Source organism: Epinephelus fuscoguttatus, linkage group LG9 (assembly GCF_011397635.1).
Source record: "Epinephelus fuscoguttatus linkage group LG9, E.fuscoguttatus.final_Chr_v1".
Lineage (NCBI taxonomy): Eukaryota > Metazoa > Chordata > Actinopteri > Perciformes > Serranidae > Epinephelus > Epinephelus fuscoguttatus.
In genome coordinates, this window is record NC_064760.1 from 905,380 (window position 1) to 931,788 (window position 26,409).

Below are 26,409 nucleotides of genomic sequence, written 5' to 3' on the forward strand. Positions count from 1 at the left end.
AGGGCGTTTAGTCTACAACACGTCTTTATTAAAACAGGAAATGAACTGAGACGTTTGTGACTAACTGAAGTCTGTGATTGTGGTGATGTGAGACTAAACAACACATTTTGTGTACGTGTGTAAAAAGTGACAGTGCTGTTTGTCGTGTTTGTTCGTCCACACCATCAGAGAGACGTTTTAAAGCTCTCAGACTGAGCACAGCTCTGATCAACACTTCTGTCCCTGACAAACTGATAACCAGCGGGACAGTCGGTGCTGTGTGGGCGTGCAGGATGGATTTGAGCTTTAAGAAAAGCTTTGAGTATTTGCATGTGAAATCCTTCAGCGTGGATGTGAAGTGGTGTGGGTTTCATTAGTCGTCCTAAAGTCACCACATCTCCTTTAATATCTGCGACTGATCTGACTTCTAATGACCACAGACGTGGAATAATCCTCTCGTCTGGATCAACAGAATTACAATCAACTAACATTAAGACAATCCAAGGGCAGCCTTGATGATAAGCTCTTCTTCATCCCTCTGTGTGCTCCCAACATTTTATCTCTTCAATATTTCCCTCAGACTAATCTCAGACTAAAGTCCCAGACCTTCAAACACTCATCACGTCCCCGTCCGTGTGCTGACAACAAGTCAGAGCAGCAGACTGTTTAAATCTGCTGCTGCAGGTTGGACAGCACTGTTTAGCGCCACAGAGCTGTAAACACGCTGTCGTCACTCAACCCTGCTGAAACACACCTGCCTGTATGTCTCTGCATTAAATCAGCTCTTCTTAAACTGGACCTTGTGTACGTACATCACACAGAGAAACCTCGCGCACTGAGTCAGCTGTGTTGGATTGTTCTATTCGTAGCAAATATTTTCACAGTGAGACAAAATGAAAAGACACATTTGTCCCCTGCTTCTCTGCACTGGAGTCCCCTCCCTGTCTGTCTATGTGTCGTCCACATCCTCCTCTTCCTCATTATCATCCACCTGAAAATTATTGACCTGTTGACAGTAGCTGTCCGAGTTATGAAATGATACCGTGTGACCTGTTCCTCTCTGTAGATGCAGACGTGTCCTGCCGCCACCTTTTCTTCACTGATTCTTGGTCAAACAGCTCTCTAGATGAACACTAGAATTACCACCTCGCATTCATGAGAATCTGACGGAGATTCAGATATATATATATATATATGTGTGTGTGTACGTATGCACAGCTCGTAAACATAATGGCTGTCACCGGCGCAGAGGCATAAAAACAGAAAAAACTGAACCTGCTCTGAAAACTTAAAAGAGTCAGTGTGACACACTGTGAGGTCGTAATGACTTTCTTACGTGCGACACCTTCAGATGAAAAGACGGACTCGCTGTGCAAAGACCTGAACAGCTCCTGATGAGAAACTATTTATTTTATTGTCTATATTTGTGTTGTTTACATGGGATACACTGGGACCTGAGAATCAGAATTTCGTTCCACTGCATGTAAATACGATGTGAATGACAATAAAAGATCCTTGAACTATGTCATACGCATGAAACAATGAATGAAGTCCTTAGAAATGACATTATTTAAGGTAAATTTGTTTCTGTACGTGTGCAGTTTGAAATAATGTAGAAATGCACCTGGTTGATCTCATGTGATGTCTGAGGTGTCCACCATGGGACACAATGTCAACATTATGATGTTGGGACTTGAACAGGAAGCAGCTGTTATTAAGTGAGCGTCTGTGAACAGTAACTGATCGGCGTGTCCTGCTGAGCTGCAGCTCGACTCTCACCGTCTGACTGACAGCAAACACCTCGCAGTGCCGAGCACTCAGCACCAAAGATGGGAGGAAAAATCTGAAAACTAAAATGAGGATTATCACTTCAAATTCTCACCCTTCATCCCCCAAAATCTCACATTAACAAGGCAGACGCATTAAACAGTTTGTTCAGACAAAACCACGTTCCAAAAGAAAACCTCCTGCTGTCGCTGGAAACACTGAGAATACTGAGCAGACGCCCGACTGCTGCTTGACTGTGACACTGAGAGGAAAGAGTTAGAGGGAGAGATACTCAGAGGGAGGGAGAGGAGACGAGGCTGATGGAGGAGAAGTGAAGGAAGATCAAGAGAGGAGATGAAACGAAGGGGTGAGGAAGATTTGTCAGAGAGAATCAGAGAGGCGGGTCAGCAGAGAGACGAGAGGTGAACAGAGATGAGAAGACAAAGATGGAGACAGATATTTACACAATGACGAAGATGTTTCGAGGCTGAAGAAATGAGAAACTGCGGTTACTTTAAATCTCCCTCTGCAGACGTAACATCCAAGCGACTCAGCGTTTCCACACTTTGCACAGTTCAATAAACAGTTCAGAACCAGAGCTGCAGAGAGGAACAGAGGCCTCGCTCGGATCAGTGACGCAGCCTGAAACATGGCCGACAGACGACAGAAGCAGCTCCGCTTCTTGATGCATATTAATAATGTTCATATTAGAGGTGGGAATCATGGTTCAATGTTATCATGATACAGTGATAGGCTGAGAACTGCGATAAATTATATTGCTATTTATGACCAAACGTCCACTTGGACTCAAGAATGAACTGATTAGAATTGGTGGTCAAAGGTCAAGGATGCTGTGACCTTGCATCCATCTCATTCTAGTGAACCCAATATCTCAAGAACAGCTTGTGGGGTTTTTTTAAGGGACACACAAACGTCCACTTGGACCCAAGAATGACCTGATAGGAATCCGGTGGATGAAGGTCAAAGGTCAAGGTCACCATGATCTTGCATTCATCTGGTTCTTGTGAACATGATATCCTAACAACACCTTCAGCGAATTTCTGTAAAATTGGCACAGACGTCCACTTGGACTCAACGATGAACTGATTAGATTGTTGGTCAAAGTCAAAGGTCACTGTGACCTTGCATCTATCTTATTCTTGTTAACGTGCTACCTCAAGAACGCCTTGGAGGATTTTCTTCCAATGCGGCCCCAATGTTCACTTTCAGTCACAGATGAACTGATTAAAATTTGGTGTTCAGAGATTTACTGTGGTTAGAGGTTATTGTGACCTTGCGTCTGTCTCTTCCTTGTGAACACAATATCATAAGAATACCTCAAGGGAATTTCTTCAAATTTGACACAAACATCCACTTGGACTTGAGGAAGAACTAATTAGAACTTGGTGGTCAAAGGTCAAAGTGACCTCAAAAATCATGTTTTTGGCCATAACTCAAGAATCCATATAGTAATTCTGACCAAACTTCACACAAACGTCTTGTAGGATTTAACGATGAAGTGCTCGACATCAGCTGTGTGTAGTTTTGTCTCACACACACCACGCTGGATCAGGATGAAGACATGAGCTCTGTCTGCAGCTCTCTGGATTTTATCCCTCATGTAGGAGGAGACAGCTTCACGAGGAAAGATCACAGTGACCTGAGTTGTACTGAAATGGTCGTAAAAATACTCGTACCTATCCTTCAAACCTCTGTAACTTTGCAGTCTCTAACAGCCAACATCAGAGGAGGCGTTCAGCTCCAACTCAAACTTTGTTACTTCCACACTTTGCACAGTTCAATAAATACTAAAGAACAAGAGCTGTTGTTTGTCTCCAGCTGCAGAGAACAGAGGAGTCTCAGATCAACGCCGCTGCTGCAGCACTGATAACAAACAGCAGAACGGCTTTGTTCCAAAACCAAACTGAGTTCGACTTCGAGGGAACTTTTTACCTGGAGCTCCTTTTCTCTAACTCAGGCCCAGGTAATTTATGTGTGAATAAAACAGTTCACTGTGCACATACATTGTTTGTGTTTGTATTGTACCTGTGAGGTGATGAATGTTTGCAGCCTCCTCCTGTATTTAATCAGACAGAGACAAGTGCACGTCCCCGCCTGTATCAGGGGGGTTCAGCTCGGTCGCTGCTGAACTGTAAAGATTTAACAAACATTTAAATTCAGCAGCTCTTTATCAGCGCACGCCTCCGGTCCTTTCCTCTGAATCTGGGATTTTAACAGCCTTTTCAAGGACATTAAAACACTGACTGTTGATTCGAATTATTTAAACGTGAAGTGTGCTGTACGTTTCTAAAAACTTAAAAGAGTGTTTGACCTGGAGCAGAGCTAACAGCTGATCTGAGAGCTGCCAACCGTTACTGTCTGCATGTTTTATCTTCACATCAGTGCAGCTGCGCCCTTCAGCTTTTAGCCTTCATCAAACATTTGTTTAGAAATTAAAGACATGAATGAAAGATGGCGTCAACATGAATCCTCCTCAACACACTACAACTTGTCTTTGTTTTTGTTGACGGGCAGTGGCGGCTGGTTTTGAGCCATGACTCCTTCTATTCTGGCTCCCAATAACACAACAAGACAAACACATTTTAACACTCCTGTGGAGCCTACAGCCCTGTGGGGGAGAGGCAGCTGCACCTCCAGCTGATTGGACGAGAGGCATTCCGTGAGTGCTGATATAGAGTATAACATCACTGGGACTTGTAACAGTAAAATCACTCCGCTCACAGGTGTTATAAGTGAGGGATAATGTATGATGAGCCGGTGAATACGCCGGGAAATATCTCCTGACAGGGGAATAGAGCCCCGATGCGCCCTGCTCTGCCGGCAACGGCTGAATCTCCTTGTCAGGGCAGCGTCCGTAGCAACGCTGGGCTACATAGCAACGGTCAGTATCATCAGACCTCTGAATGCTGCGACTGACCAATCAGAATACAGCATTTAATAGAGCCGTGTAATAAATATAAATACAGCCGTTAATTAACCAGCTGTCACACTCGCTATATTGACACAAACTGACACTATAGCGTTATGCGTCATCACGCGTCGCCGCTGAAACGTTCACTTACAGTGAACTGCTCCGCTTATAGTAAGCCCGAGTATGCTTGTGTCGAGCAGGCGGAGGCGTTGACCCCCCCCCCCCCCACACACACACACACACACACACACTCAGCAGCCTAACATACTTTTATTTCATTAAGCTACCGTTTGTTAACATTTCCTTACTCAGCGTTGCTGTTTAAGCTGTTGTTGAACTGTTGTATAAAAGCAATATCACATGAGAGCGAGTGATGTTGGACTGTATATCGTCACAGCTGTAATCTGTCTGCGCAGTGCGACGCACAGCCTAGGAAACAGAAATACTGCAAAATAATAATGATAATAACGCAACTAAACATTATAACGTTATTTCGTCTCGTCTCGTTTTGGTCAACGAAAATGAAGAGACATTTTAGCAGAGGTTTTATTTTGTAAACCACATTTAGTCTCATTTTTATTCGTCAACAATATTGCATTATATATTTAATTATAGTTATCGTCACATGACCATCATCTACGTTGCGTCTCGTCTCGTTTTCGTCACTTGATAAAGGTTCGTTGACAACGATATTTAGTCATACTTTTCGTTGACGAAAGCAACACTAATCGTGACATCGGCCCTAACGGTCTGTTGAGAGAGACGAAACAGGCTGTAATGTAATATCTGTGGCAACTGTGCACCGTCAGTGTAAATATTTTAACTCCTCTTCTCAGGGATGAATCTGGTGAGGTAGTTTTAAATGTAAAAACGTAAAAAGGACCCATTTACATGTTTGGAGAGATTATGTTTTAAATAGCAATAATAAGAAACCATTCATGCTCCCCTTCTCTCTCTTCTCTGTCACCTCCTCCTCTGCTGCTCCGTCTTCTCGTTTCCTTCATTTCTCCCTCCCTCTGTGTCTCTCTGGTCTATTTGTTTTATTCTCCTTCTCCTATCACTCCGTTTCTTTCCCTCTTTTGTTATTCTGTCATCCTCCCTCCGTTTCATTTTCCTTTTGTGTGCAGTGTTTTTTTCCCCATGCATCAGATCAATATGCAGCGCTGCTGTGTTCTCCAGACAGATGAAAAGAGGCAGATCACACGTTCGTCATGCCATCGCTCCCCAGGCAACGCCAGCCTGGCAGGTCATTCATCTGCGTGACCTTATCACAGAGAATAAAGGACACATTCCTGTAGCTGTGATCCGGCTCGTTGTTAAAGGGGACGGCAGCTGGATCCTCCGCACAGAGCTCTCACACCGTCCTGTGACCCTCATACTCAATCTGCTTATGACCTCTGACCAAACCTGACATGTATGTGAGTCCACCATGTCCAGAACTAGCCAAACAGTAAAGGTTTTAATCTCAGTATAAATAACCTTGTATAGGGCCTTCGTCTTCTATCATCATCATCATTATTGGACAGGTGATGAAGCATCCAATCACATAGTCCCATCAAACTGTCAGCCATCATGAAGAGATTTATGGAGATGGCTATATTAAATGATGCTGGAGCTTAGAGTGAAGAAAAGACGTGGACGTAACCTAAAGTCAGTTCTCAAGTGTCTCACACCTGTAGTTGTTCTAATGTCCAGCAGAGGGCGACTCAGTCAGACTGTATACAAGTTAATAAGACAATAAGATTTATCATCATTAAACACACTTCACTCAGAGTCGACAGAAACACAGTCAGACTCACAGAAACCATCTTGGTTCATCTTCCCACTGTTCCAACAATCACCAGCTCTGGTTTGGTTTAAATTAACCCTTAATGCACCAGTTAGCTGTGACAACATGCTGCCTCTATACACACTGACATGACTGTGGATCTAAATGCAGTCTGGTGGGTTTGGTGACGGTGATTTCAGGATCTGACTCTTTAACACAAAGCTCTATCTCTGTAGGGATCCTTTCATAGTGATGTCACACACTCAGAATAAGAGTCTGATCCTTAGTGGACTGAAATCATGTTTGTAGTCGACCAATGAAGATGAGTTTACATATCACCTTGGGTTCGTCCTTCACCTTCTCAAAATGATCCCACACTTTGGATTTCCTGCCCGACATGTTATTAACTAGCCTGTGGAATAACCGCAGGTACCAGCCCTGGAGATTAACCTGACTCCTGTCTGACTGCTGAGCGTGGGCACTTCCTGTGTCTGTCCTTTCAAAGTAAACTCACACATGGTCCAGTCATATAGGTTTGGATTTATTTTGACAAGGTGCAGCTCCTGACAGAGTTTAATGTTTGTTTTTGTTGTTTTTCTGCGACTAAGCAACCAATGAAATCTTGCTGACTAATGACCTTTGTGGTCGACTAACATTAGGTCAACATTTTTAGGAAGCCGTCCTAACGGACACTGACGGTGCTCAGATACCTGCAGGGCTGCAGCCTGTTTCTGCTGCTGGCTGCAGCTCTCTCCTTTAATGAATCCTGATGTTCCCATTTATCACTTAGACACACAAACGGCTGAACATAGTGTCCAGGTTGGAAAAGACCAAAGTTTCCCTTTAAATACAAAATGAGAGAATCTAAAAAGTCAGTTAAAGGCACACTGATCAATTTAATTGTGATTTATTACCTTGGTCCGATCAAATTAATCTTTCTGTTTTTCATACTTGGATCAATTTCAGTTTGCAGATACAAATGTGTTCGTACGAGGGACTCCTGCATGAAGTGAAGAGAAGGAAGAGATAAAAAGACTCCACGAGAAAAGACGAGCAGAGAGAGGAAACAAAGGGACATATTCAGAGAGACTTCAGAGGCCGGTCAATAAGTGAGAGTATTCCAGAATACAGAATGAGATCAGAATATGGAGTCACATAAGAGAACAGAGGAGAGATGATGATGATGATGATGATGATGAAGAATAAAATCATGCTGAGAGATGAAACACAGAACTCACTCTGTTATTTCTCGGTTTTGTCGTCTGATCGGACTCTGTCAGTGTTTCATCAGTGTCCTGTGTTGACACACGACTCTACAGGCAGTCCAACATTTCTCCCATGATGCACCGCTCTTTGCATGACAATTAACGTCCTGTTTACAGTGACCTTGAATGACTGAATCATTCGGCCTGTTGTGACCTTTGAAATCACCGGGTGGATTTAAATCATCACACAGAACGCTCAGATGGTTGACGTCACACTTCATTAATGTGACATTTGAAACCAGAGCTGCTGCTGATTGGTCATTTTCAACATTTTCACAGCTAACGGTGCTAACAGAGCTAACAGTGAGAACATAGCTAACAATGCTAACAGGGTTCTGCAGATCAAAATTAAGCAGCTGCCTCACTGGCTGTTCTGGGAGGAAACCAACAGTATTTGCTGCTGTCCTGTTTATACAGACTACCTCACTTCCTCCACTGCCAGCTTAAAGGTGAAACAACTCTGTTCCCCCAATTCCATGATCGTACCTTTTACACAGCACGGAGAGGCGGAATAATGGCATGAAATTCCCGCCTTTAAGAGGCGATGTAAAAGGGGCAGTAATGACAAACAGACATGAACACACACCTTCATAGTCCATGTCCCAGTGGTTCTTCCTGATGGAGTCGTTGTCGGAGCTGGACGGCGGCCTGGCAGGGAGGTTCGGTGCAACGCTGCACACCACCGGCCCCTGTGTCTTTGGAGAGGAAACCCCGCCTCCTGACGATATGATCTGACTGCGTGGGCGGAGCGACCTGAAGGGCGTGTGGTCGAGGTCGTTGGTGGGACCGACCAGTGAGCTCATCTCGATGGGGTTTCCTTCCTGGCTGTCAGCTTTGAGGCTCTTGGCGAGACTGGACTGGAAATATCTGAGCGTGAGGAGAAAAATATTAATGTCAGATTCACTTCTGTTTACTGCGTTTGTTTAGTTGTGTTGGAAGATAAAGTTTTACAGAGTCAGTGTGTCCGTCCTCTGCCCTCCAGCTGCTAACGATCGATCAATCCAACTTTAACTACATGTTTGGGATGTTTCATAAATTGGGCGGTGGATCAATTTTCAGCCTGCTGTGTTGAAAGTGAAACATCTTCCCCAGAGGAAGAGTTCCTCCTGACGTCTCTGTTCAACTTCACAGCTGAATAATTTAACAAATTCTCTTTCTGACGAATCAAACTCTCTTTCAGTTTCTTCTCCTGCCGGTCGACTCCTGGAATCCCTCCTGGATTCACACTGTATGCACAAAGACTTAGAAACGATACAGAAGCTGCTGCAGGAGAAGAGTTTAACTCTTTGTGGCGCCTGAACCTGGACTGATGGAAAATATTCTTGAACCTTATTCTTGAAACACAAAGATTTGCTCTCACCCGTTGGAGTCCTGCACGCAGACGGGCTTCTTCTTCTTTTTCTGAACGTAACGTTTCCTGATGCAAACGAACATGCCGACCAAGAGGAGAATGCCGAGCACGGCGACGCTGATCTCCATGATCTCCATGTAGCCGATCATTGGAGACACCTGACAGATAAACAGGACACGATTCATCTGGAGGGTAAAGGTCATTTATTCCAACACTTTCCTGACAAACTAAGAATCTGAGTGCATCATGTGTAGGTGTGACTGACCTGAGGCAGCGGGTCGCAGTGAATCGAGCCGTCAGTCACTTTACAGTCAAAGCCTCCGGCACACGATTTGGGCGAACACACCTCGATCTGATTGTGACACCTGCAGGAGAAAGGAGGTTTGGAGATGACAGGAATGATTGTTAATTATCTTTAAATGCTGACGTTCATTAAAACAAGGACACAGCCTCTTTATGTGGGCTCTACCCGCTGAGCTATTGGCCGCCACACGTTACACTTTTATTTTGAAAATCTGTGTCAAACAGCAGCAGGCAGACGGTGAGCAGACGACAGTAAGACGATGAGGACAACGACATTTACTCGAGAATAAATCAGCAGAGTGGAAATATTTTTTGATTTTGGAGAAAATACTGATCAGCAGACAGAACACATGCTGTACGTACGCAATGCTGTTATGAAATAACATTTTTTTTGGACAATTTTCTTAAAACATTTTTTCTGACATTTCATGAACATTTCTTAGACATTTCGATAACTTTTTTCAGACATTTTTAAAAAAAATTTTTGGACATTTCATTTACATTTTATTGGACTTTTTTTTAAAATATTTGTTTGGACAATTTAATAATTTTTTTCTGACATTTTATCAACTTTTTTTTAAACATTTTTTTAAACATTTTTCAGACAGTTTTATGATATTTTTCAGACACATTATCGACACTTTTACAGACATTCTTTTATATTTTTCGGACACTTCATTAACATTTCATCAACACTTCATCAACAATGATAATATTATTAATGTTCCCTCTGTGTTGAGCTTCACAGTTGGAGCAGTAATAATTCTGCAGCATCACTCAGTATGTGAAGCTGTGACATCACAGCCTGTGATTCAGTCGGCGCCGTCATCGTACAGTCTGCTGACATCACACTGGATGTTTATCAGATCCATGTGGCAGAGTGTAGCTGCACTAAACTTATAAGACTGATCAGATCTCACAGTCTGTGGGAGGATTAAATCATCATAAAGATGGTGAAAACGGCCTTTTAATAGGCAGCTAATATTTGAAACAGGGGCACCAACAGTCGTCCATCACAACTCAAAGACAAATACAGAATTTAACAACTCAGTTCATCTAACAACTTTCCTGTGTGAGTGTTTTGCTCTGTAACTGCTGAATATCCTTTCAGTGTTTCACAACAAGGGAACACGGCACCAGGGAACTAAGCGGGAAATCTCAACACCAGGCAGTGTTATGTGAAAGTAAATGACAGTGTTGCAGCAGCTCTTAGCAATCAGAGCTCTGCCAGCCGCTCCTCTGGGTCGTGTCTCATGTCTGTGCCAGAAAGATGGAGGGCCAGGGTGAAGCGCCCGCCATCATCCGGAAGATTTATCCTCTACTCTCCGGCCGAGGTGGAAGCCTCTGAGCTGCTGCTCTGCACTGGAGCACTCACACAGTCCACAGCCGGCATGTTGGTGCTTTAAGTTTGGCCACAGTCTGAACACTGCCGAACGTCTGTCCTTCTGAACTTTGAATCAGGTTGAGGCATGAGGAATGGGTCGTCATCCAACGCACGCGTGCATCCCGCATCAACTGCTTGTTTTTACCCTCGCCGATCGCCACACGCCGGAAATCCGGCCCGGTGCCAGATTCCCATCACCCCTGTTGAATCCAGAATCATGTTTGATTTCAGCTGTGAGAAAAAAATCCACCACCTTCAGGCTGTTTAAAAATGAGAACTGTTTTTTGAGCCAGGCTGTGAACTTGTTTATTTCTACATGTTAACATGGAGGTCTGTAGGGACGGACTCAGTCTGGGAGCCAGTCTCTAGTGGACATTAGATGAACTGCAGGATTGGATTCATGTTTCAGCCTCAGAGGACTCTGATGGAGAGGGTTAGGGGAGCAGGTACACAGCAAAGCTACGTGGTAAGACTCAGAAAAAGCATCACACAGATTTTGATGCTTTTTAAACTCAGTCGTAATCACCACGGCCACAAGAGGTCACCGCCTACGAATAATACAGGATGAAGGGTCAGACTGAACTTCCTCAAACCTGTGTTTCCAACGTCAGCTGATAATTTAATGTGCTGAGAACATTCAGCTCAAGGCTGAGACACACACGAAGGACGAACAAGGACTTACGTATCAATAAATGAATATATAATAAATACAGGTACAAGGAAATATGTACACAATAAATGTATGAATAAACACATGTATAAGGAAGGCAGAATGTATCTACAGGCATAAATAATTAAATGATTTAACAAATATAGGCATGAATAAATAACAATGGAAAAAGATAAACAAATGTATAAATAGTTAGAGTAATAAATAAATAAAATGATAAATAAATAAAAATGGAAAAAGATAAATAAATGTATAAAATTCTAAATAAATGCTGAAAAAAATAACACTAGAAAAAGAGAAATTTCTTAAATGTATTATTTATGTGTTTGTATGTTAATGAGGTGTGAATCTAACCTCTGCATTTATTTATTTCAGCATCTAATTATTCTTTTATTTATTTTTGTATTTGCATATTTATTTATCTATTCCTGTAGTTATTTAGTTATTTATTTTGGTCCTCTACACAGTGACACACTGATATTATATTTATGAAATCATGATCTGAGAGTAGATATGGTCCCAGATTTTGGATCTGATTATATCTGTTATCTTGACCTGATTCTGACGGCTATTTCTTGAACTCAGCGACTATTGTTACTGTTCTATTATTTGCCTTTAACCACTGATCAGGTTCAGGTTACTTTATTTATAGCTGCAGGTAGATTTGTTTTGCAGCAAGATGGTGACAAAACAATGTAACATGAAACATAGTAAAGAGATTATTATTGATCAAACATCTCATTGTGTAAATATTCTGTGGATGATCACTGGTCACAACATCCATATCGAGGCATCTGGGAAAAATACTGACGTGTGATTTTCTCCGTGTTGTTCAGGCGTGATTCGCAGCAGGTGGTTGTTTGTGTGAACAGAACATGATAAACACATGTTGGTGCCGTCCGCTGCACGACTGATGACAGTGAGACACAGACGTGAAGATAATCATCAGACTGCGTCAGAAACCCGGCTCAGCATGATAAAACATCTATCTGTGTGTGTTTTACAGCCAACTCCCACTTCCTGCAGTTAGGATCCACCAGCGGTCATTTTTCATTCACTCAGTTAATCAGAGCCCGGCCCTGAACATGGAGCGCCGTTAATACCGTGAGGAGCCACGCTGTCCCACAGGCCGCCGTAATGAAGCAGGAATATGCAAATGCTGCTGAAATTCTGTTTGAACGTGACTGTTCGCTTTGTGAAGCGCTGAAGCTGTGAGAGGAATATAAGCGGCTGCTCGTAGAGGTGTGTGTGTGTGTGTGTGTGTGTGTGTTATATGTCCTATCACATAAACATGCAAATTCAAGGCCACATGCGGTTCTGCGGTGTGCAGGCGTGCAGGCGTGTACTTTAGGGTAAGTGATGCTGCATTTAATGAGGCTGCGCTGCAGTTTGTACATTGTTGGCCTTGTTGGAGTCATGACGACACCTTTGTGTATCCAATTAGCATTTTGTGTCTGCGTGAGCTGTTTGAACACAGTGGACACAGGCGGAGTTACAGCTGCTCCTAATTATCTCTACCACTGATTAATCTGACATTTTTTTACTATTATTTGATCAATTATGATAATTAAAAATAATAATAATCTAATTTACAGTTACTGGTTTAAACAAATGGTGTAATTTTGGTGTTTTTTTTTTTTTTAAAGAAACCCTCCAAACAGGCATTTACGTTTTTTTTAAAAATCGTTAAAAAAAAATTTGTTCCTTTTTTTTTTTTTTTAATTGCTTTTTAAAATTTAGAGTTTCTGTCTGTGATCATTTTTTCAGCTTTAACACATTTGTTATTTTCATGATGAAACAGATTTATGAGTCAGGAGTGACCTTATGATTTAATCTCATGTTAAAGCTTCTGAAACAGAGTTTTAATAAACATCAGACAAGTGAGTTATTAAAACGTGTGTGTGTGTGTGTGTGTGTGTGTGTTTACCGTGCGTCAGCGTCGTCCAGAGAGCAGTTGCACATGTAGCCCTGAGCCTTTGGCACACACACCCTGCCGTGGGCGCACGGCTGAGAGGCGCACGGGTTGTCAGCCAGCTCGCAGCGGGCGCCGTGGAAGAGTCCTGCACACCTGCAGCGCGGCTCTGCAGAGTAAATCAAACACACCCAGACGTCTGAGACAAGAGCGACTGATGATCAGGTTTCCCCTACAGGCAGTAAATAATCAAAGCAAAGGTCAACGCGCTCCGACCGTCCAACACCAGAGACCGTTTGATATTTAAAGAGAAAAATCTGACTTTAAAAGCTTTTTCTTCTTCTTCTGGATCAAAAACAGTCAACATGACATGAAGAGGTTTCACTCATCCAACACATCAACAGCCAGCATCACCTCATGTCACTTTTGTCTTAACCGTGAGGACGTCTGCGTCCTCGGCCGACATTACTGTTGGTCAGAGGCTGTAGCAGAATGAGCTTTGGCACCAACCATTCAAACACTGTCAGAAAGCAGGTCAAGTAACACCTTGACCTCTCACCTCACTTTCACGTCCACATGCAGACTGGACGAGCCGGGGATCGAACCACTGACCGAGTGGTGGATGACCCGCTCTACCTCTGAGCCACAGATGATTTGTTATCAGCCAGCTGCTGTTGAGTCCAGCTGAGTCCAGTGCGGTGCATTCTGGTAGTTGAAGGTTTTTTACCTCTTGAGTGAAAGTGAATGCCACAGTCCTTTATCTCTGTCTCCTCCGGTCATGTGACACGATTACAAAAGTACTTGAGACGAATCACGGCCAAATGCTTCTTCAACATGTGGTTATGTTTAGGCACAAAAACCTCTCAGTTATGAAAAAGATCATGTTTTGGTTTCATTTACCCAACTGTAGTCCCTGCTGGATAATCAGAGGTGGGTGTGCTGATAAAAAAGTTGGGCAGTGTGCAGGAGTTGCGTTCCCTAAATAAAGCACCAACGTTTGGAGGCTGAAAAACAGCCATGACTCACTGAAACACAGCCACTGTTGTTGTTTGTTGGTGTTGAACAGTGTCTGCAGCTCCGTGTCTCACCATCCACCGTCCCCTCCACCTCCTGATGACAGTCAGCTCAGGGACTACGTCACTTTACAAACACTGAGATGAAACATATGAGATGTAGAAATGTAACACGTGCTTTGCAGAAACGTACAATGTCGACATTTTCCTCTTGTGACTGAACTGAAATAAACGGAGACCTGAAGAGTCTTAAACTGTTATAAAAGGAAGGAGACGAGTTCAACTCTGCCGTCTCTGCTCTGTTAGAGTCAGTCACTCTCAGAGTCTCAGGCCACGAGCAGACTTTGAGTCTCAGTGAAACAACTTTATATTCTGCAGTTAGAGCACAGAAACATCCACAGCCGCCCTCCCTGATTACATTTCCTCGACCTGAGAGGATCTTTGGGGAAATAATATTTATTTGTTGTTCCACACCTCACCCTGAATTTGTGCCTGAAGCATAACTGAAATGTGATTTGACGTGATGATGAATAAGGTCCAGAGAAAAGTAATACCAGGCTGTAACCTCGTGTCCCGAGTCCACAGAGGGAGAATCAGGAATGATGCAGCTCAGTGACCCGACAGGTTCAGGAACAGGAGCAGGCGGCCGCTCGGTGATAACAGCTTCAGGGTTCTTTTGTTTACACAGTTCCTCCAAAGCACAGAGATGTGTATCTGTCTCAGACCCACAGACACAGAGGAACACAGCGGCTCCTCTCTCTCGCTCTCGCTCTCTCTCTCTCTCTCTCTCACTCTCTCTCTCAGAATCATTTCATTATAAAGCTGCTGTTAAACTGCAGGTGTCCTTATCAGCTGCTGCTCTCACTAAAGCCTCCAGACTTCCTCTTTGTGAAACAGAAAAAGACGTCTCAGCCTCTCTGACACCAATTTTTTCTTTTGTGTTTTGACAAGAACTGATGCATTCGGCCAATCAGTGATAACCTAAAACGGCAATAAGCAAGCAGACACATAAAGAGCCGCCGCTCTGATAAGGATTTCAGGCCAAACTAATCTGTCATGGCTGAGCTGTGGCTCGTCCCCGGCTGAGAGGGTGAACGGCACATTCAACTACTTTACAGAATATTTAATGCCACAAAACTTTCTACTTCTTTCTTTGTGTAATAATAAAAAGCTGACGTCACTGATCTGCAGCTGTGGAGCTGAGAAATTTCCTCCATCTCCTTTTTTAAGAATAAGACAGCTGTTATTGTGCATTTATCTGAGAGTAAAAAGGACCAGACAATACTTCCTGTCTGCAGACTAATGGACAGAGGAGCAGCTCTGTGTGTCTGAGTGCTGATGGACAAACTGTGAGCGAGGGGGCGGAGCTGCACTGGTGTGCGTTATGTGACGCAACTTGACCCTATATCGATATAAACGGTGTCTAAATTTATATCTTGCTTGAAGACATATTGATATATCGCACACAGTCATTTTATCGCCCAGCCCTGGACGACATAAACATTGGCATGAGACATGAGGAGGGAGCAGAGGCGATGACATGCCACCAAACCCTGAAATCTAACTTGGGACACTGTGATGACACAAAGTTGGAACAGCTTTGTTTTTCCACGAGTGATTCCTCTAGTTGTGTTTTTGTTCGACCTTTTATTGTTGGTTTGAAGTGGGCGGGACTTAGTTGTGAGAAAGGTGACATCAATTAAAATCCGTGCACCAATCAGAATTTAAAATGTCTGGATGACACACTGTTTGCTGATGAAGCAGCTTCACTTTTTAAGCTCAACTTGTCATAAATCACTCCTGAGGTTTTTCTAACTTTCAACATCCTGTCACTTATTTGATCATAATAATTTAACATTACGTATGAACACAAAGTTCTCAGAGACGTGAAGCTTCAGTGCTCTCACCTCCGCTGGCGTCTTCCTCACAGACGCCGTTGTTCTCACAGGGGTTGGTGTCGCAGGCACCCGCCCTGCTGCAGCACTGGTACACCCCAAACACCCTCCTGCTCCCCGGCCCCGCCCACTCCGCCGCGTCACCCACTCTGATTGGCTCCCTGTTGAGCTCCAGCCCCTCGAGGCAGCCGATGAAATTGTGTGGATGCTGGCGGACGTCTGGAGCAGAGTCCTGAGTCAGAGAAGCGAAGAGCAAAGCACCATGGGAGCGCAGCATCCTGCACGGCTGGCTGAGGGGGACGGAGGCCGGGTGCTGCTGGTCCAGGGTCAGTCTGAGGGCGCTGGAGTTGACCTCCAGCAGGACGTTGTGCCACCTGCCGTCTGACACCAGGTCAGATGTGACAGGTAAGGAAGAAGGGGCGGAGCTTCCACAGCGGTACCTGAACTGCAGCTCTCCATCCGCCACCTGAGGACAAAACACAAGAGGCAGGAAGTTAAGATAAGAAACCAAACTTTATTTCACCACAAGAAACAACACGTCCCCGTTCAAGCTGTAACCTAACGTGGAGACAGATAAGATGGACTCTGAGGAGGCTCAACATTAATCCTCACTGTCAACAGACTCTCTACCACACTGAGCTCACAGGATGTCAGCAGGTCTGAGGGACCTGACAACAACTACTGTTCACGTAATGATGTTAAAACATGATGATGTCACAGTCAAGCTGACCTTTGACCTTTTGACCTTCATTATTTTATCCTGTTAGACATTTGTGTCAAGTTTTGTCAGAATTGATGTATGAGTTCTTGAGTTATGGCCAAAAAACATGTTTCATGAGGTCACACTGACCTTTGACCAAGAATCTACAAACAACCACCGACTTTCACCCAGAAGGTTCATTTCCTACAAGATTAAGCCACATGTGTGTGTGTCGGCTAAACATAACCACGTGTGTGTGTTGGCTAAATGTAACCACGTGTGTTTCGGCTAAACGTAACCACGTGTGTGTGTCGGCTAAACGTAACCATATGTGTGTGTCGGTTAAACGTAACCACGTGTGTGTGTTGGCCAAACGTAACCACGTGTGTGTCGGCTAAACGTAACCACGTGTGTGTGTTGGCTAAACGTAACCACGTGTGTGTCAGCTAAACGTAACCACGTGTGTGTGTCGGCCAAACGTAACCACGTGTGTTTCGGCTAAACGTAACCACGTGTGTGTGTTGGCTAAACGTAACCACGTGTGTTTCGGCTAAACGTAACCACGTGTGTGTGTTGGCTAAACGTAACCACGTGTGTGTGTTGGCTAAACGTAACCACGTGTGTGTGTTGGCTAAACGTAACCACGTGTGTTTCGGCTAAACGTAACCACGTGTGTGTGTTGGCTAAACGTAACCACGTGTGTTTCGGCTAAACGTAACCACGTGTGTGTGTTGGCTAAACGTAACCACGTGTGTGTGAGCTAAACGTAACCACGTGTGTGTGTCGGCTAAACGTAACCACGTGTGTGTGTCAGCTAAACGTAACCATATGTGTGTGTGTGTGTGTGTGTGTGTGTGTGTGAAGTAAAAAAAAAAAACGTAGTGCTTTTATTTTGAAAGAGACTGTATCAAACTGTACATTTCCTGTGAAAACAGAAGTGTATTTTGAAAACAGACAATGCATGTAACAGGCTGAAGTTGACACGGTGTCCCAGAACGTCAACAACCAACACACCCAGGGTACCTTGGACGTCATATGTGGACGTGGAAAGTCCATGACCAAACGTGGACATGTGACGAGGTCACAGTGAGGATGATGATGACCAACATTAAAGCACACAAGTGTCCCTATTTAGAGCCAGTGTTTGGTTTGTCCGTTCTAGGCTACTGTAGAAAAATGGAGCTTTAAGTGAAATAAGTACATGTTTAAACCCTCTGCTCCTGGACGTGCAGCCTGCTGATGAGCACAGATGATTTAATTTAAACTAAGGAGCCTTTAAGTCGTTAAAACAGTTGATATAACTGATAAAGTCAGAGCAGCTCTCGGCGCTCAGCAGCTACAGTAACTCTAATGTTCCACTGCAGGCGTTGAAGAAAGAAACTCCTCTGTGTCTCTGTGTCTTTAGTGTTACAGATAAATCCTGTTTGTCTTGTCGGCTCTCCGTGTTGCCCCCGAACAACAGCATGCAGTGAACACACATTTATTCAGTGTTTCATCAACATCAGCGGAGCCTCTTAACGTTTCTGCTCGCTCAGCGTTCCCACAAACTAACGAGCCAGCAGCTTTTTTATCAGTTCATGTTTTCTTTATGTAACCACAGCTCTGTGTTTCTGATCCCATTAAATATACAGATGGAGTGTGGATTTTGCAAATGGCGAAGCATCAACCCCGTCGGGCACTAAAGGCTGTGATGCATTATTGAACTGCTCCTTTAATTGATTCCTCTCTTTGTTTTACACCTTTGTTTTCTTTCTTGGAGCTTTGATTTGGCTGTGGAGCTGCCGCAGGGCGTCCTCCAGGTGCCGCAGGGCGTCCTCCAGGTGCCACAGGGCGTCTTCCAGGTGCCGCAGGGCGTCCTCCAGGTGCCGCAGGGCGTCCTCCAGGTGCCGCAGGGCGTCCTCCAGGTGCCACAGGTGTCCTCCAGGTGCCGCAGGACGTCTTCCAGGTGCCGCAGGGCGTCTTCCAGGTGCCGCAGGGCGTCCTCCAGGTGCCGCAGGACGTCTTCCAGGTGCCGCACGGCGTCTTCCAGGTGCCGCAGGTGTCCTCCAGGTGCCGCAGGGCGTCCTCCAGGTGCCACAGGTGTCCTCCAGGTGCCGCAGGACGTCTTCCAGGTGCCGCAGGGCGTCTTCCAGGTGCCGCAGGGCGTCCTCCAGGTGCCGCAGGGCGTCCTCCAGGTGCCGCACGGCGTCCTCCAGGTGCCGCAGGGCGTCTTCCAGGTGCCACAGGGCATCCTCCTGGTGCCGCAGGGCGTCTTCCAGGTGCCACAGGGCATCCTCCTGGTGCCGCAGGGCATCCTCCAGGTGCCGCAGGTGTCCTCCAGGTGCCGCACGGCGTCCTCCAGGTGCCGCAGGTGTCCTCCAGGTGCCGCACGGCGTCCTCCAGGTGCCGCAGGGTGTCCTCCAGGTGCCGCGGGTGTCCTCCAGGTGCCACAGGTGTCCTCCAGGTGCCACAGGTGTCCTCCAGGTGCCGCAGGGTGTCCTCCAGGTGCCGCAGGTGTCCTCCAGGTGCCGCACGGCGTCCTCCAGGTGCTGCAGGGTGTCCTCCAGGTGCCGCACGGCGTCCTCCAGGTGCTGCAGGGTGTCCTCCAGGTGCCGCAGGGTGTCCTCCAGGTGCCGCACGGCGTCCTCCAGGTGCTGCAGGGTGTCCTCCAGGTGCCGCACGGCGTCCTCCAGGTGCTGCAGGGTGTCCTCCAGGTGCCGCAGGGTGTCCTCCAGGTGCCGCAGGGTGTCCTCCAGGTGCCGCACGGCGTCCTCCAGGTGCCGCACGGCGTCCTCCAGGTGCTGCAGGGTGTCCTCCAGGTGCCGCACGGCGTCCTCCAGGTGCTGCAGGGTGTCCTCCAGGTGCCGCAGGGTGTCCTCCAGGTTGGGGGGGGGGGTTTGAGGGCTGCGCTGCCTTATCACGGGAAGATGCTGAATCGCTGGCAGAGGAACAAGAGAAACCTGGAGACGTCTGAGCCGCCTGTTGCTTGTCTTGTAATCTATTTTACATGATGTGGTGAGGCTGCTGTGATGTATGGTGGGTATTTGAAGAGAGATAGCAGTTTGATGCACTCACGGTTTTACAGTATCAGCACGGCGCAGCGTCGAGTCAAACTCCACAGGGACTGAAGCTCCACAGCATCACTGCTGCACGGCTCCATAAATCACTGAGATGCTGTGGGCTGCCTGCGGGGAGCTACAACACTGCTGGCAAAATCCAATATGCAACGATGGCTGCTGTGCTCTGCGTGCATGTGATGCACGTGCACACACAGGAAGAGAGCATGCAGGAGGCAGCGCTGCAGTGATGGAAGCTTCACTGAGCGCGTTTGTTGGAAAACATAATGAAGTTGGTGACATGATATTATTACATTAGAGAAGCTTCTGCGGCTGTGGCTGCACATGACTGGTTTCAAATGTAGAGCGCGGCCTCGTGTCTGCATGCACTGTTGGCTGCTTTAACTGGAGTCATTCATTTTTGGGGAGCATCTAGTATTTGTCTGATCCAGTGAAAGAATCACTGACTCCATCACACTGATGCTGAAATCCTGTAAATCCAATATTCACATGAAGCTGTACCGTCTCTGATGTGCAGCACTGCCAGGAACCGTCTCATGTAAGCAGTCAGAGGTACAGGACCCTCTGACAACACGTCCACCTGATGACAAATCTCTTTCACCTCAGGTATCACTATCAACTCATCAGCACCCAACTGGAAACAGGACCACGAGAGGACTGGTCCCATTATAACATGTGGATGTAAAACCAGTTAGTGTGGTGTTGAAGCTGTGACACTGAGCAGGTTTATGTTTGAGTCCTGTTGACACTGAGCTCCTTCTCAGCCCGTCAGGATTATTGTCATCTTGAGACCATTTAATGACACTGACATTAAGACAATAATATACTGATGAAAGTCCCTGTAGAGAGCGATGCGCCTCACCCACCAAGATCTTCACAAGTTTTTTCTTTAATTTGTTCTCAAGACAGGTCCTAAAGAAAAGTCTACGTCAGTTTGCTGGTGGATTTATGGAGTCGACGATGCAGCTGTTGGAGCTGCAAATCAGATCAGAAGCACAGAGAGTCGTTGACTAGAGACGATACGCCGTCTCATGGTGGTCACTTCCTGTCCACGTTACAGATCAGAAGCGCAGAGAGTCGTTGACTAGAGACGATACGCCGTCTCATGGCGGTCACTTCCTGTCGACGTTACAGATCAGAAGCGCAGAGAGTCGTTGACTAGAGACGATACGCCGTCTCATGGCGGTCACTTCCTGTCAGCGTTACAGATCAGAAGCACAGAGAGTCGTTGACTAGAGACGATACGCCGTCTCATGGCGGTCACTTCCTGTCGACGTTACAGATCAGAAGCACAGAGAGTCGTTGACTAGAGACGATACGCCGTCTCATGGCGGTCACTTCCTGTCAACGTTACAGATCAGAAGCACAGAGAGTCGTTGACGAGCGGAGTGTTTGCTGGTAAACTTCACGTTTAGCAATACGTTAACGTAGCAAGGCAAGCTGATCGCTAACAGACTTGGATAAAAAGGAAAACAATCAGTGCTTTGAGATGGCTGTCAGAGAAAACAGAGGTATGATCACATGATCTCGTCTGAGGTGTAACAGGAGGTGTTTTTTTTTTTTCCATTTTGCTCTGGAGAAGAGGATTAGCATACTGTTAGCTAACTGTTAGCATGTGAAAAATGCCAGTTCTAGATCAGCGCTGGAAGTCGCGGCCATAATTCATGCAGGGCATGACGGGGACTGAGTATAAGGTGGCTAACAGTCAGGAAAAAACTTGCTGTTTATTCTGACATCATGTTGGTGAAAGTGTTGGAGACACTCTGATGTAAACAAACAAACATGTAACAGACAACATGGAGGTCAGTAAATCATGATCGAGGTCACGTCTGTATATTGTACAATGAGTCGATGATGTAATTATCATGCCAGGCTGCAGCTCCGTCCTTGTAGAGAGATAAAAGCCTGAACCGACATGAAAGTCGATCAGGTTGTTTCCTGCAGCAGCGTGAGGGGCGAGCGTTCGTCCACTGATTCCACGCCGTCTTTGTCGGGTCTTCAAACTGCTCTCAGCTCTGAGCCGTCACTCATCACGGATGGTATTTTCCTTCCTCTGACAAGTCACCTTTACTTCTTCTGCTCGGCTCACGCCGCAGCGTTTGCTTCACACAGCCACCATTTCCACTTCAAAGCCTCTGAACGAGATGTGTGCAGACATAAAAGAGAATTAGCCGCAGTAAATAGGTCTGAACTTTAATGTGTGTTTTTTCAAAGACCCGGCTCTTGACGGAGAATACTGATGAGACTCTGCGCTTTATAAGAAACCTCTGAGATTCACCGCAGCTCGCGTCCCAAGGGGGATGGAGAGCGCAAATAGCTTCTTGTATCTGCAGGAAGTTCCTCTGAAGTCATCACAAAAAGCCAGCGAGGGACTCCTCAGATGACCACGTTAACAGATTCCTTTTGAAGCGTTTGTGCTCACAATGAATGAGACAGGGAGCGCTCCTGCACGTGAGCCAAAGAGACAAAACCCAGGAGGAGGAACCTTGGGAAAGACCGAATGTTGCTTTGAAGTTATCTAAGAATCAGAATGATTGAATATTCCGCCTGAGTGCACACGGATGTCACACAAATGAACAGAACCCAGAGGGGGAAGCATCCTGCTGCATCTTAACTCCTTATCAATTTTTTTTTCTCTTCAGAGAATTATTCATGTCTGTCAAAGAATACAACAATTCATCTTCCTCCGTCAGCGCTCCTTCAACACTGTACAGTAGACTTTGTGTTGTAGCGCCCAGATGAATCTTCCTTCCTCTCGACAATCCCAAAAAAACTTGTCAATAAATCCTGAAGACGGCACATTAGTCATTAGGGCTCCTGCAGAATCCTCGGCAAGCATATTGAGGGAAAAGGGCAACATGTGGCTGACGTGCTGCGTTCAGAGCCAGCAGCCGTCATGGCTCCAGTTAAAAGGGCATTGATGAGCTGATTATGGTGGAGGAGCAGACGGGTATCATCGGCTTCATAATCCAATGTGGAACTTTAAATGTGTGCCAGGAGGGGGTTTACCGTCATCTCTGATATTCAATCAGGCATTAACACACATACACACCTGAAACAATCTGCCACGCACAGATAAAGGAGACATTCCTGATACGCTCCAACATGAGATCTGCAGGATCTGCCAGGAGACGACCAACAGGACTGAGTTCACATGAAATACCAGAATAACCGCTGCCTGGTGGTTGGACATCTCCACCAACAGCAACACACCGCCCAGATGATGGTGAAATATGCACATGGCTGTTAGATGCGTTTCAGCCAGAAAAATACAAAGATAATCAGCTGAGTGGCTGAGAGAGTTTGAAATCCAGCAGTCAGAGAGGCAGGTGGACCAAAACCAAAAACCATCTCCCCCTGATTACTGAGTCTTCATATTCTTATGTGTTCTTTAAGTGTGTTTTAACTTCCTGTCCTACTAACTGTCGTCCAGGGACAAAATGAAGATGAAGAGAATCAAAACACCAAAACATGTCTCATGCTGTTGGCTTAAAAAAGTGACGTGACAATTCACACTGGATATTAGTGAACTAGTCATTTGAACAAGCTGTGACACATGGAGTATAATCATCTCCCCTGCTGTGTGAGAACACGACACCTCCGACCATCGCTGGGTTTGAACGGAGACAAAACTAAACCGACTCAACAACAGACATTTACGCTGGTTTTTCCTGTCGGCACAGAGGAAGTGAAAATGACACAGCTGGTGTTTCACGGTCTGACATGTCGGCGTCACCTCATGTTGAACTCAGTGAGCAGTTTGAGGGCGTCAACATGTGCTGCGTGTGATGCTGACAGAGTCCACACAGATACACCGCAGAGCGTCCTGCTGTTCTGACATCAGTGTTTGCAGTAAACACACAAAAGAACAAACTGAGATCAGAAGTTAAGATTCAAGACGAGCAGCTCAGCAGATATCAAACGTTTCAGAGAGTGTGACACCTGAGTTGATAACACCACTCCCGGAGCAAAGGAGCCAATAAAACACTGACAGTCAGATGATATCGCTGAAACAGAAACATCCTGTCGTGTTTATGACTCTGAGCTGGAAACATTTCAGATTTTGGAGCTTCACTCCCCGAGGAGATCTCCCACAGATTAAAGCAGCGGCTCTCAGATTTGATCACTCTGATAGTAAATTAGTGTCAAACAACAACAGCAGCTGAAAATTGGGAAGAGATTTAATCTGTGCACAGCAGCAATATTCAGAGAGCAAAATAAATTATCTCTCAGCTCAGGGGAGAACACAACAAACAGTTACACTTCCTCCAAATGAAGCAAAATCATCTCCTTCTTCCTCTTTAGTTGTAATTTAATTGCTGTATTAACCTGATTAACCTGAGCTGAGTTTCATGTCTCATGTGAACGAAACAACACGACTTTATTTTACTGCTCTTTAAATGAACGCTGCAGAGTCACACTGATTTAAATTATAATTATAACGCACATTATTATTCCTTCTGTTTCTTTGTTCTTTGTTTCCTGTCGGTTTTGTTCCAACCAACATTTGGACCTGTTGGATTTTATCTATTATTACAGTGATGTTAATGTAAAGTGTTTAGTGTTAACTTTTATCATGTTGTGACAGAATGTACAGTGTGTACGTCTCACCAGTTAAACCATTTCAGTTGAATTGAATTAAATAAACCAGCTATAACAGCACAAGTTGATGAGTTGAAACAGCGAACTGAACTGAACTGAACTGAACTGAACTGAATTTAACTCTGATGTGCTGTTGGAGCTTCACTAGGAACTTCCCATCAGCAAACTTCCGAACTGTCAAGATAATACCTGTTAGGTTCCCAACAGAGAGGTAAATACCCATAAAGTTCCCTACAGAGAGGTAAATACCCATAAAGTTCCCCAGTCCTTGGAGCCGTTGGTGGACACGATGAGGCCGTGCTCCTGGAAAGTCTTGAACCTCAGTGACAGTCTGAAGTCCTGGTTGTCCTCGTCCATCTGGTGGAGGAACTTGAGGTGCGATTTACCGTCAAACCTCAGCGCCGACTCTGAAACACAAAAACACAAACCAAGCAGGCAGATGAGGGATCGAACACACGCTGTGGACAAACACAGGACAGTGATTGGACAGAGCTCTTAGTGACTCTGACCTGCTGTGGACTTTTTGGGCTTTGATCGACAAAATGATTGATTGATTGATTATTGAGCAGATTAATTGCTAACGTAAACTATGACAGAAGGGCTCTTGGGGCCAAAGCTACATGTCCTCTCTGACAAAGGTAACACAAGTAAAACCTATGGATGGTGGATGGAGAGACACCTGCTGAGCTGCAGACACTGTTCAACACCATCAAACAACACAACTGGTTGTATTTAAATGAATCATCACTGTGTTTCCTGTTTCCTGTTTCCTGTCAGTGCTGCGCTACCAAAACCAGGTTTTCTATTTGCCGAACCATGACGGAGTGGTTTCTGTGCGTAAACGTAGCTACACATTAACCACAGTGTTGTTGTTATGGTAATAAAGGTAAAGTTTTAACATAATAATGTACAACAGTAACGTATCTCTGGTCGACAGCAGGGCGCAGCACCAAATTCTGGGCCCTGTGCATGAGCAGTCGTTCTCTGTGGCCCCGCCCTCCTGTCTTGATCCATGTCTCTGTCACAAACCTTTAAAATGTTAGTTTTCTTTCCCTTTGCCTGCTTTCTTTCTTTTTGGAACGTTGGTGCCCCGGCAGCAGCAAAAACAGTCAGTCATAGGCTGAGTGTTCAGAGCTGAGTGCTGGTGCAGGCTGGACTATCTGCACCAGCATCAAGGACACATGGAGGTATGAGGGCGGTGACGTCTATAATGTTGTTTTCTGCACCTCTGAGGGGTGAGACCAGCCGCACAGAGCTGCTGCCATCATTTCTAGTTCAATCTTTTGATCATTATCCACCTTATTTTCAAACACGGAAGTAAATAGTGATCAACTTCCGTTTTTTTGTGCGTGACTTCCGGTCAGCCGCTTTCCCTCATGCTTTCCCTTACCGGAGCTAACGGTGCAAGCTATTTTTTTTTTTTCAATTTTCAGTTGTTTATGTTAGTCAATCAGTTAGTTAGTTAGTCTGTGTATTTTGTATAGATAACTGTGCCCACGTTTCCGTTATAATTCCCTCTAAATGCGAATAAATCGCACGTCAATCATAAACTATGAACCAAAAAAGCACAATCTATCCCGAGTGAGACAAACTGCTTGATCCCCGTCTCCAGTGTACCAGCAGAGAACCTTTTTTGACTAGTCAGACCGATGCGTTGAGAACTGATGAAGCCGCTTGGATAAGAGGCAAAACGTCTTCTAGACAAAATCAAAGTCCAGTTGCCTACGATTTAATTGTTGCCAAAATGGAATTGACCTGGATAAATGAGAATATCCACAGACAGCAGAGAACCTGCAGAACCGAATCAGCGAA

At 45.3% G+C, this 26,409-nt stretch overlaps 2 protein-coding genes across 2 annotated transcripts in view; one reads left to right on the forward strand and one right to left on the reverse strand.

The window, feature by feature from the left end:
* The window catches only part of LOC125894085 (uncharacterized), a 328,241-nt gene that overhangs the window by 51,201 nt on the left and 250,631 nt on the right, over window positions 1-26,409 (forward strand). The window lies entirely within an intron of this gene.
* The window catches only part of fat2 (FAT atypical cadherin 2), a 119,376-nt gene that overhangs the window by 7,356 nt on the left and 85,611 nt on the right, over window positions 1-26,409 (reverse strand). The window contains exons 23-28 of the mRNA XM_049585213.1: window positions 24,847-25,004; window positions 16,252-16,705; window positions 13,347-13,500; window positions 9,328-9,427; window positions 9,072-9,220; window positions 8,298-8,578 (exon numbers count right to left, since the gene is read on the reverse strand). Of these exons, the coding sequence (XP_049441170.1) occupies window positions 8,298-8,578; window positions 9,072-9,220; window positions 9,328-9,427; window positions 13,347-13,500; window positions 16,252-16,705; window positions 24,847-25,004 (1,296 nt within the window). The remainder of the gene's footprint in view (window positions 1-8,297; window positions 8,579-9,071; window positions 9,221-9,327; window positions 9,428-13,346; window positions 13,501-16,251; window positions 16,706-24,846; window positions 25,005-26,409) is intronic.